This window comes from Neopelma chrysocephalum, unplaced genomic scaffold (genome assembly GCF_003984885.1).
Source record: "Neopelma chrysocephalum unplaced genomic scaffold, ASM398488v2 Primary Assembly neopelma1_70, whole genome shotgun sequence".
In the NCBI taxonomy this organism is placed as follows: domain Eukaryota; kingdom Metazoa; phylum Chordata; class Aves; order Passeriformes; family Pipridae; genus Neopelma; species Neopelma chrysocephalum.
Window position 1 is genome coordinate 8949268 of NW_020897730.1, and position 12705 is coordinate 8961972.

At 39.7% G+C, this 12705-nt stretch overlaps 1 protein-coding gene across 6 annotated transcripts in view; it reads left to right on the forward strand.

The window, feature by feature from the left end:
- The window catches only part of LOC113969039 (glypican-5-like), a 395727-nt gene that overhangs the window by 152790 nt on the left and 230232 nt on the right, over nt 1-12705 (forward strand). For 5 of the 6 annotated variants that reach the window (XM_027686131.1, XM_027686134.1, XM_027686132.1 and 2 more), the window contains 3 exons: nt 3651-3781; nt 8459-8518; nt 9814-9939. In XM_027686131.1, coding sequence (XP_027541932.1) covers nt 3651-3781; nt 8459-8518; nt 9814-9939 — 317 coding nt within the window. The remainder of the gene's footprint in view (nt 1-3650; nt 3782-8458; nt 8519-9813; nt 9940-12705) is intronic. The other variant, XM_027686130.1, reaches the window with a different exon arrangement.

Genomic DNA, 12705 nt, shown 5'->3' on the forward strand with positions numbered 1-12705 from the left:
ACACACAAGTCTGGAAACTCCCACCTGATTTCCCTATAACTCAGTGGTTTTGCTTCCCTCACTTCAAGCTCGGCAGCTGGAACCAGCAAAGTGCAGTTGTGGTTGAAAATGCCCGTGGAGCAGGTGTGGTGTGGGTACAGCTGAGCTGCAATTGGGACTGAGGGGGGTCATTTGTCAGAGCTGTTCACCCCACACCAGGTTAAAGATCAGGGGAGCAGAAGTCTGCAGGAAAACTTGTCAGCATTGTGATAATAACTCAAAGCCCAGTCACTAGAAAAATCTTGTATTTTAAAATATTAAGCTTCCCATTGCGAAATCAACGAAAATTACTGTTTTGAACTAGTGAAAAGGTCTCCTGCTTTGGAGAGCTAAGATTCGCTTGGTATCCAGAAGGGCATGACATTTTTCCCGTGTTTGATTATATTTGGTATATTAAATATGACCTCAATGTTTAAGGTTAGTCGAGCTGTAATAGTTCAGAAAGATTTGGGGTGAGAATTTTTCAATTTGTTTTGTTAAGCCTCTGTAATAATTGTAAATAGTCATTCTTTCAAATAACAAATAGTAAGAGGTCAGATAATCCATATATATATATGAGACTCCATATTTCATTACCAGTGAAAGTTCACGGCAGAAAAAAGGTAGCTATGGTTAGGTGGATATTTCAGAGAGATCATTGGTGTATGAGTAAAAAAAGCTTTAATGGAAGAAAAATGTATGGAATTATGAAACATGATTGCTAATTCAAAAGACAACAAGGTATGACGAATACCAGTTTTTAGCTGTAGATGTTCCCTGTTAGAAGACAGACTTGCTTAAATATCCTGGAGGAAACAAGAGGGATGACCTTAGTGGTGTTTTTATTGATGAGGGATGATTTTCTGGCAGTTTGTAGATTGGCAGACTTATTTTTAAGTTTAAAAATCACAGAAATGGGCTCAGTCACTGTTTACATTAATTCCTGATTATTCTGAGTACTAGAACTTGAATTCAGCAATGGAGCTTAAAAATTTCAGTCACCATTTTTAGCAGCACTATTTTTCCTCTGGGTGGTGAGACTTGATTGATGAGCTCTGAGTTAAACTGATAGTGCAGTTTTCTGGTGCCCTTAGGATGGGAGGGAAAAACTCTCTGTGTTCCCTACTGTCGTTAAAACACAGGTAATTTGTGGCAGTAGATTCCAGATGTTGCAGTTCCAGAAAGTGAGAAAGCATCTTTTTTTTTATGGCATGCCTTATGTTTTTCAATTTACACAACATTAACTCATTTTTCATAAATGTCCTAGCTGGAAGTTTAAGATGGTTTTCTGTACCTGAGTGTTCTCATTCGTGCCATCAACTTTGTGACTGCCAAAATGAGCTAATAAAATTCAGCCTTTTCTGTTGTTTTATTTTGCAGAAAAATACTCAATTTGGTGAGTTGTAAAAATTAATCTACATGAAAAAGAAATATTTAAACAGTCAGGTTTCTGTTTAATTCATTCAAAATCTGCAGCCTGGGGCTGTGGGAACTGGCCAGCCCCTGCGGCCCAGGAGGGACCAGCCTGGGGAGCTGAACTGAGAAGACGGGCACTGCAAGGCCTGTGTGACAAAAAAGTGTGAATGCTATTTGCCTTTTCATTTATCAAATAATTTTTAATAGGGAGTAGGACTAGTTAGATTTTTCCACAGAGAAATTTTTTTCCTTAAAATGCTGTGGTTTTGTTTGATATGCAGGAAACTGTTATTACTGCTTAAAAGGAAAACCATAGGTTTGGCATGTAAAATACTGAGACCTGTGCAATTTAAAAAGTAATTTTATTTCTGTAGTATCAAAATACAAATCAAAACAAAATTAGTGTTTTCATTTGGATGTTTTAACTTCACAACAGAAATGATGACTTAAATATCTTTGAAACTTCTCTCGGGAAAAGCAAAAAACCTGGGAGTTCTTCATCACTTATGTATATGAGAACCACGTTGCTTTCCCAAACCACTCTGGTGTTAGTTGGTTAAAACTGTCTTAAATCCACAGTGACAAGGTTTGAGGCATATGTAGTTTGAAGACGTGAACTTTAGTGACATAATGTAATCTAAGATGGTTTTTGCAGAAACCTACACTGGGAATTTGGGTCTTTGTGCTGTAGGAGACCTGGGAAGCCTGGGGCATAGGGGAGAAAGCATCCTGTGCAGGAATGTGGTCCAGCTGTGTTATACCCTCTGTCCAGCTCTAAAGGGTTCAAAAGGCTTTTTTGTTTAATATTTTCATTTGCATAGAGTGTGGGTTTTTTTTCTTCTCAGAAGTTTAGAAGAGACTGAAGTAGACTTTTTTATTTCACAGCGTTGTATTTTAAACCAGTGCTGTGCTAGTCCCTGGTGAGACCAGAACAATATACACAGTGCGTGGTGTTGAGTGAGGCATCTGGCTCCCACTCTGGCTGCTGGAGATATGTCAGGATTAATCCAGTATGTTCCCATTCAATTGCTACAGTTTTAGGTTCTTCTCAGCATATTATACTGGACCAGGCTATAACTCACACAACATTGACTGTCATGCCTATACAGCTTCCAACTTTTCACATTCCATTGGCCTGTTTTTTTGGAGGAAGAAGCCTTAGCTTTACATAGCAGTAGTTTTCCTGGAGGAAACGAGCTAAGGCAGAGAAAATTGTCGTGTACTTGTGCTGACATATGTATCATAGAGGTGCAGAAGGACTGAGAAAATTATTTGAAGTTGTCTGTGGTCTGAAACGCTCAGCAGATGGGCAGCTGTGACTCAGTAAGGGTTCTAGAGATGCAGGAAAGGGCACAGACCAGCAAGAATCCATTTCACCCTGATTATAATGGAAAACTGAAGAAGGGATACCAAATACAGGGTTATGTGGGATGATGGATTCTGTGTGACTCAGGTCTCTGGTAGTACCATGCCCGCAGTAGGATTTCCTTTGTTGTCTTTTCGTGTTTGCTTGAGGATTTAAGTGTAGGTGAAAACATTACAGACCACTCATATGTGGCTTAGAAAGGGAAGACACTTGTCCCACTATTATCACTTAAAGCTGTTACAGCAAATAAATATGTCTGAAAGCACGAGCAAGTGTCAGATCCACAGTGCATAAAGGACAGACATAGGTTTGCTTTCTCCTGGACTAGTATTAAATCCCTAATGAGGGGCTTCAGGAAGGTCAATGAGGGCAAATGGCAGAGTGATGTTACAATATCTGGTTAAAGGCTGGAAGAATTGCTTGTCTTCTGATTACAGGCCACTTCAAATATAAGATAGACTCTACTCTCTATATATGGGGCAGATGTTCCACCAAAATCCATGTAGCTTCAAACTCCAGGTGTATTTCTAAATAAATAAATAAATAAATAGAAGTTTGATTTGCTAACACTTCCATCAGTCACTACTTCAGCCTGTTTCCAAGTGTCCTATATCCAGTAGCCACTGACAAATCCATGACTGGTGACTGTCTGGCATCTTGTAATTTGGTGGTTCTTGTGCAGGGAACTAGTTTCCAGGTCTCCTGGAAAGAAAAATCCTTTCTATCCTTTCTTTCTCTCAGCCAGACAACTTCTCTTGCAGTAACACAGACCGTAAGGAACAAGGAGACTTTTGGGCAATTGTAAATCAGTCTCTCAATTCACATCCCATTTTCCCTTCCTTTCATACAGGTTGATAAAGTGTGTGGGCAGCCCAGACAACAAGAAGGGAACTTGTCCTCAGCCAATATAGTGCCAGCGAAGGAAGTGACTGAAGCCCAGACGTTCGTGATGGCTCACGCCAGCCTGAACAATAAAAGAAGGTAACCCCAAGCTACAGTTGCTTTGAAACAAACTCTCTGCCTCCCAATTTGTGCTATTGGTTCCTTGCACTGTAATTTTTAAACCAGAGCCATGGCTCTGTCACCTTGTCTGTGTGTGCTCTCCAGCCATTGCCATCACGGATATTCATAGGGATGATTTTGTGGTGTTATATTGTGGGTCTCTCCAAGAAAAGCTTTTTACAGGCCAGACTTGATATTGTTGCTTAACACCAAGGTGTTCATTATTTCCAGAAACTTTCAGTGAAAATGATGAAAGCTTTTCTTCACCAAAGTCTGAGGAAACCAATTTCCGCAGTTGAGTCTAAATTACTTAAAATACAACTGCCCAGATCTTTAGGGACTTGAGCTTATCCAGGGACAGAAGTGTGAGGGAGGAAGGAGTGAAAGGAAAGATTCACTGCCCTGACACCAAATCAGTCCAGTTGCTCCCTGATTTCACTGTACTGGGGAGGAGTTGTAAGATCCCTTGGAATGTCCTTGATTTGGTACATAGCAGAGAAAGAGCTGGAGCATTTGTTTGGGCTTGTTGTGTCCATCTTGGTTTCAGTTCTTCAGCTACGTGCCAGTTGAGACAGTAGACAGCTGAACTACAGACCCTCGCCCAGGCAAGAGTATCCCTGCTCTCAGATCTCCTAAGTTTTTCTTTCAATTTACCCCATGTAGCTCCTGAATTGGTTTTCTGTAAATTGTAAGTGGAAAGGGAGGGATGACTTTGCAATCTCATTCATGATACATGAGTGGATATCAGAGCTCACTGTCATAAAATCAAAGTGACCTCTTTCTGGCTATCATGTTGTCCTCTGTAACAGCAGTATTGAGCTGGAACAACTTCAGCCAAGTGAGTGGAATCCTGCTGGGATCCTCTATCCAGGAACAGTGTCTAATCTGCCCAGGGAGTCCATGTGTATCTCTGTATGTTGGATAAATGGATGACAGACAGCAATATTAAAATTTCCATTGCCTGGATTCTGGACTTTGAGTTGTGAAGATGAGATTTTTATCCATTTCTATTTTAATTCTCATCTTAGCTTGCGTGAATGGAACAAACGCTGCTTTAAAAGATAAAAGTAATAGCAGCAGGGCAAGTTTTTTGTGTGATAGTGGTAATTTTATCCCCTGTAATTTAAAACCAAAACCTAACAGTTTATGCTAGTGGTTGGAGCTAATCAATTTTTACCAAGCAAATCAGAGAAAAGAGCATTAAAGAAATGAAATCAGTCAATTCAGCAGTAAAAATCCGAGGAACAGTTGTAGTACAATTTATAAAGCACACTTTTAAAAACACAGAGCCCTAGACCATCTTCTGTGTAACTCATGGACTTCACTGGGACTTGAACACTAGCAACCAAAAAGGCAGAATTGCCAACCTATCAACAGGTGACCTTCATGTCTTTCATGGCATGACAGCCATTCTTTATCACCTGAGGATCTGCTCCCTCCCCTTCCCAACCATATAGAATTATTTGGATAGTGACCTTTTAAAATGTAAGACTTTTAGATGGAAAAGAAAATAAACTAATGCACTGTAAATTAGACAATTTCCAAAATTGGTCTGCACACTGAAAATTAATTTATCAAAAAAATCTAAACTAAGGCCATGCTTACATAATTAGCATGAAAAATTGCTGAAATACAGTGTTGATAGGTATTGTGGGGAGCCTGTGCACTGAAAATGAATGATGGAACCATGCCATAAATAGTGAGAAGTGGAAAAATTGAAAATATTCTCCACAACATCTTATAAAACACATGGCCTGAAGCTTGTACTTTGCTTCTTGGAAACAATTATGAAACCATAAATAGAGTGAAAGACGCAGTGATTGGCTGCATCACTGTGTTGCTCATTCTCTATCATTTAATCACATATGATATCAATAAAAAGCAATTTAAGGTAATAAAATATTATAATACGTGGGTGAAATCATTGCTGCAGTGGGTTATGTAGAATGCACTTAGAGTGACAGATAAATGATACGGGGGGACCAGATTATGAGAGTAATTACGTGAATCATTTTAGATGCTATTGTTTCTGCTGATTTTAAGAAATGAAGAGCAATAATGTCAGCTGTCTGTCAGTTGAGGTACAAGGTCACACAGGGAACTGGTTCTGCTGAATCTGTCTGTCAGTCTATATAATAGACATGCCTCCAAATGATCCTTAATTCAAGGGGAATATGGAACATGACTCCAACCTTTTAAAAAAGGAAAGAAAAAGAGAAGGAATGAGCCAGCACTCTCCAAATAGACACAAAAGCCGTAGCTCATGCCCTTAATGTGTCAAAACGTTCCTGAACTCAAAGAGAACTCGACTGGTTGGCACATCTGTGGGAGAAACCAGAATCACGTGGCCTCTCATCTCCTCTATAGAACCTGCTCAGAGATGCCCTTAAAAACTCAGTGCCAGACAGCTTATACCTACAGATGGATATTTGCTCCAAAGCTATTGAGTCTTTGCCAGGCCAGTTACGAAATCAAACTCCTTTTGAGAAGCCTTGTTTCAGCAGCTCAGCAGAGCCAGGGCTGCTCATGCAGTTGAGAAGTGAGATTGTTCAATGGCATCTCTTGGCCTGATGTCGTTCCTGGGGGAAGGTGTTTGGGGTCTGGCTGCAGCCAGCCCTCCTCACCCTCTGCTGTCTGCACACTGAGGTCCTGCATAGTCCCTGAGGGCACAGACCAACTGAATCCTCTTTTGCAGTAGTTGAACCCTTTTCTTGTCCTCTTACTCTTGTGGATTCCTGGAAGATTTCCCATCTCTCTTTATTTTATTCTGCATTCCATTCCTACATATTTTTTTGTTATGCATCACTAAGTGTCAGGGACAATAATGAAAGAAGGTGAAACTTGAATAAATGTTGCATGGTCTTGTTGGAAACCTTTTCCTCTGATTAACCTGGAAAGCATCAAATTGATTGTAATTATTTTTTTTGCATTACACAATGGTATTCAGGGATTAAGTGAAACTGGCAGCGTTACTGCTGCAGTCATTTTTTAATGTGGAGGTTACTATAACATGTAATAGAGATGACAAGAAAATTGAAACCAGATGATGGTACAGGGAATGTAAATGGCATGTACAGAATCTCAGTGAGTAAATTGGAATGTTATTGCTGAGTTCAGCACAAAGAACTGTTCTGGTCAGGGTCCAGTCTCCTGGCAAAGTTGAATACCTGCCTTTTAGCATCTCTGCTCCATGAAGCGTTTCAAACCACTAAACATAGGCTGGTTACAAAGCTGTATATATAATAGGTTACATTTAACAAGTTACAAAGCTGTATATATAATAGGTTACATTTAACAAAGAACTGTAATTCATTAGGTCCCTAGTTGGAGGAAGCAAGCTTTGTAATTGTGTTTCGCTGCAATTTCTTTGTTTTGCTGTGAATTTACAGATCTTTTATACATCTTAAAATAAACAATTTAGGAGTTTCTTTGGGAATATTTGAAGTCGATGGTATCTATTTTATTTAAAATTAAGTATCTATTGGGTCAGACATCACATGATTTTATTAAAATTTGAGTAATGAAGTGCTAGTACAAAACAGATTATTAATGTCAGATGCACATTAATGTCTGGCCAAGGCAGAGGTTTCAGCTGGCCCAGATTTTCCCTGTTACCAAATCTCATTTTGTTTTATGAGTGGCTGTATTGGAATCGCTGCCTCAGTGATGGAATGTGCCACTCACCTGATGACCAGGGCAGGTCCCTCCTCTCCTGTGGCCACCCCTGCCATGAGCTCCCAGAAAGTGTGAGGGCAAAGCTGCATCCTCTGGGTGTCCTGAGGCTGCTGAAAGTGGTCACTCTGTCCAGTAAGAGTGAAGTGGGATGGGTGTGGAACCAGTTTGCAGGCACTCATTGCTCCAGCTCTGGCCATTGCGTTACACAGGAGAGCACAGGTGTGAGAGCAGGCTGGGCTGTCAAACCATCTCAGTGGAAAATTGCATCATGATGTTAACGCTGGATGCAATGTCGAATGTTAATTAAGGGACCTCAGGATATTGGTGCCACAAAATGCTTTTACACGAAATAATTGCCTGGGTTATTTCCACAGTTCTTCCTCCAGTATAACCCTGAAGCCTGTATCTCCTGTTTTGCAAGGCTAGGTGTTTGTAAATGGCGAATCTGACCAGAAGAGAACAGCAAAAAATATCTGTACTTACACTATTTATTAACAGGCAGTAAACTACTTGTCGTATCAGAACGTGAATGCTTCTCATTTATGTCCCTCTTCCCTTGGTTCTCATTCTAAACTGCCATTGTTTTCTTGTACAACTCCATGTATTTGCAGTTCTTCCGTTTGGTATCAGTTATGGTTAATTTAAGTACTGCTGAATTTATTTTCAGCTTTCTGCTGTGTGCTCTGCATTTGTAATTGTGTTTGTATTTGAAAATGATGGGGACAAAAAATCTTGGTTGCAATTTCCCCGCCCCTCCCCAATATTGCATTGACATTTTTGATGGTATCTATATTTTGGATAGTTTTTCTCCTTATTTATTTTCTTTTATTATCCTGTGCATGTGCTTGATGACTTTTCTTTCAAATAATTTTTACTTTTCTCTTTTGTTTCTCATTTCTTTTCCTCATTTGCCTGAATTCCTGCTTCTCCCCTACTCCCCAACTCTCCTGATTGATGCTTATTCTCCCCGGCCTATTCCAGTTCTCTGCCTCTGAAAGCTTCAAAGAATGACAAATCAAGAAGTTTGAAAAAAATCTCTCGGTAAGAATGAAAACAAGGTGACATCCTTTGTTGTCTCTCCAGTTAGTTCATCTCCAGCTGTAATCTAGAAGTTGGCACACTTTTGATTGCTGCTTTTATACTGTGGGGTGCTGGGAAACTGTACATTTTCTACCCTACCGAGTTTAGTTGTACACTGATGAAAAGTAAATATTTTTGCTCAGAAAGATTGAGAGTTGGACACAGAATTCTCTGTTTGCTAAGATGCTACTTTGAAATGTCAGAGCCTCACTCTGCTGAGAATGCAAAGGTCTTTAAAGCTCTTGGGGTGAGCTGGGTAAGATAAGCTTTAGACTGTTAAAAGGTGCTGTTTTTCTCCTTAAAAGAAAACGCCAGTTTAGCACCCATAAAATCTTTAGCATCTGTATTGCCTTTCAGAACTGATACTCTTGGGCTGTTCTGTCAGGTAAGCTGGGCTTACCTGGGCCTGGCTTTCCTGCGGAAATACTTAGAGCTTGTATTTTTAAGTTAGTAGTCAAGAGTCAGAAATGCTGATTCCCTCATCATAAGCCCAAAAATTCCTGCTTTTTTCTTTGCTTAAAATAACAGCTTTCCTGCTCTATTAGGGTAAGTTATTTTCTTTGGAGCGTGTGACAGTTAATTTGTCTAGACCAGGATTTCATCCCACAAGATAAATGGGATGGTTGAACGCTTGAAAAAGTATAAGGATAGCTTTGGGGAGAGAAGACCACTGCCTAAACCATGTAGGGACAGATATTTAGCAGTGGACTTTGACATTGTTTAAAACACTTGTTGCTCCTAAAGGAATGATAAATCCTGACTGGTTTTGTGCCAGGCTTCATCCAGCCATATCCCCAGGCACGTCTTCAGTGCAGCGTCCCCTTATGGCCTGCCAGGCTGAAACACTGGAAACCAGAATGAGTCCTTTGGCCTTCCCAGTGGGAAGTTCTGAGACAAGCAGATAGCTCTGCAATAGCTCAGTTTGTGTCCTGCATCTTGTTCTCCCTATCTTTAACGTCTTATACCAAACAGGAGCTTCTAAAGCGATGGTGGAGGGTAATTTCTCATTCTGAAATACTCTCAATTGAGATGGGTTAACAGAATGTGTTAAAACCACCCTTTGCGTGCTTAATTATGCCTATTACACTGGACTAAGTCAGATTGGATGATAAATAGGGGTAGAAATACACTAGAAATAGAAATCCATTGAGATGACTTAAATTCTAAAGTCTTAACCTTGTGGAGGGTTTAGTTGACAGGGGCTTAAATGCTGAGTTTCCTGTTGTGTTGTTAAATATGTTCCTCCTGCGTTACAGAGAGTTCATCAGTTACATGAAGCGATCCCGCACCTTTTATGCCTCTATAGCAGAACGTCTGTGCGATGGAGACCTGGTCATGAGGGACAGCTCAACCTGCTGGAACGGAGAGGATGTTGTGGAAAGGTAAAGTTACAAGTTAAAGTTTGCTGTAATTATGGAAAAAGGGACTTCGTATCCTTCTGATGGTTCAGCAGCAGCATTCTACCTTGGCAGCTAATTTTTTTCCCCCCCTCTGGTTTTTATCAGGGTCTTTGCCATCACCCTTTGGACTCTAAACTGGAATATACACTTGTCTTTCCATGACCTAAACTTCTTGCTGTCTTGCTTTTACTCTGTATAACATGAGGCAACGTTACCCTGAGGAGAGAACATGATGTTTTAAGCACAACTATATCTTTATTATCATTGTCAAAGTATATATCAGTTTTTGCAGTGAGAGCTTGTTGGAAGTGTACTGGCGAATGTTCTCCAAAAACTTCTTCTTATCAAAAAAAGAGATGTTCCATGGGATTGCTGTTGGTTTTCATGATGTTTCTTTCTGAAGAGTGTTTTGTGGTCGGTAGCAGTTATAAAAGGTGCAGCTCTAGCATTCTGTGTTCTTACTTAAAAACAATCGTCATGCTTGTAAATTGTTTTGTAGGAACTTAAAGAATAATTCCAATATGGAACAGAGAGAGATGTGACAATTGTGTCTGTCCCGTTAAAGGGAGTTCTGACTCCCACACAGCTCTGCTTGGTTTTCTCATGTGTAAATAACTTCAGCTTAATTACATCTGAAGTATTTGAAGATAAATGCATGTCTAACACATCCAAAGATAACTTTTAAGTTTAATGTTTCACTGTATATTGTCCTTATAAATTAATTGGAAAGCATATGTTTGAAGATTTTGGCAACAACATAGTATTTTAAATATTTACATGATTGTAATACTGATGGAAGTTTTTACTGTAAAAGTAGTGGAGAGGAAACAGGAGGAATATCAGTATTTCCACTTCAGAATGCCTTTTGCTGGTGACATGTTGCTGGATCCACAGTTAACTTTTAGAACAAACAGATTTCTGGCCAACAGAAAAACAAGAAAAGCCAAGCAAACAAAAAGAAACATTTTCTGTATCAACTCTCTGAACAAAAAAGTTAATAAAATGTTATATTTAATTTTTATCCTACTTTGTTAAAAAAAACCAAGCCACTTAAATTCCTGATATACATGTTTTAGAAAGGCATTAAGGGGAAAGCAGTTGTTATTGTCCTTTGCCTGTCTGTAACTTTCCCAGAGCTGGAAACACATGGAAAATAAAAGGTTAGATTCATGTGTTAAATCAGAAATATATAAAATACCATATAATGATATATAAATATTATACACTTATATACTCTCTTACAGTATTGACTGCCTTAAAAAGAGGAGACTTTCTGGGCAGCCTGCACTACCAGCAGTGCTACACAGCAGCACAGCCAGGGCTCCTGCTTGCTGGCAGACTTTGCTCCTTTCATCATCTGTTTTATAGGCTGGACCTGTCACAGTTCTCCCCGCATGGGACATAAACCTGTCCTGGGGATGCCTGAAGATGCATTTCTCTTTGCTCTTTCTCCTTTCCCAGGACACCAGAACATTAAATATCAGCAGTAGTAAACAACTCTGAGCTCAAAATAGAGCCTTATTATTAACTGTGTAGCAGAAAATAGATCACCCCAATTAATCTAGTGGATCTCCTGTGAACCTGAGTTTAAGGTTGCTCAGGCTGTGGAGGTGGTAAAAGCTGCAGTTCCTGTGTCCTTGATACTTCTTGCATTTCAAAATGCTGTTTGAAAGCTGAGCATTATATATGCTGTGTGCTGATTGGCACACAAGCTCTTTAGGAAAAACAAACTTGACCTTCAAAAACAATTTGACACACAAATGCAGCCTGAAGCAAAATGAAATGAGGATCCTGCATTCAATTAGTAGAGAGGGCACCTGAGGTCTGTCAGAGGGTCTGATAAACAGGATTGGCATTGGGCCTTTTTATTTTATTATAGTTCTTTGGATTGGGTTTTATTGTGTTTAAATCATTGCACAAAAAGTTTGAGTGGCCAGTTAAATACACCATAAAAAGAGTCAGGTTTCCACTGGCTTGAGAATATGCTTCTGGCCTGCTCTTCAGATGAACAGGAAAACATGGCTTTTCTAGGAATCCTCTACTGTCAGCTCAGGACAACATTAGAATTACTTGCACCAGGAGTACTGCCTTTCTCTTCATTGCTCTTTTGAGCAGCTTGTTCTTGGAGCAAGACTTGATATAAGAAAGAGTCTGTCAGGATAATGAATAGTCTTGCTATACAAAAATGCTCAGAGAAGATGGGGCTGGAACAGTAGAACTGGAAAACTGTTTTGAAAAGTGAAGCAAACTTGGAGGAATTTCTGTGCTGGAACCTTTTTTTCCTGCCAGTGATGATTGTCTCAATACCATATCAGGAGAGGAGACTGCAGGGGAAGTTGATGGCATTAACTATGATGTGCTGCCAGGACTAGACACCATTCATCTGAGAACTCTATAGACCTAAAGGGTTAAATTTTTCATTGTGATACCATATTTTCTTTAGGACTGCTCCAACATTAGAGGCTGGGAAGATGGGAAACGTGAAGACATCATTGTCTTTTTAGCAAAATAAGGATTTTGTAAAGGTGTGGGCGGTAAACTTGGTATATGACAGTAAAATCTGTAGAAACTATAAGCAGATGAACACGGTAGGGAAATGAATCTAAATGTTGAGAGCCTTTAGAAGGTGATAATGAGCATGTAGACAGGTAGATTGTGGTGTTCTGCTTGAATTTCTGATAGATATTTCATATCCTTCACAAGAGATTGGTAGAAGGTCATGGCGTGGTGTTCATGATACAGGCGTGT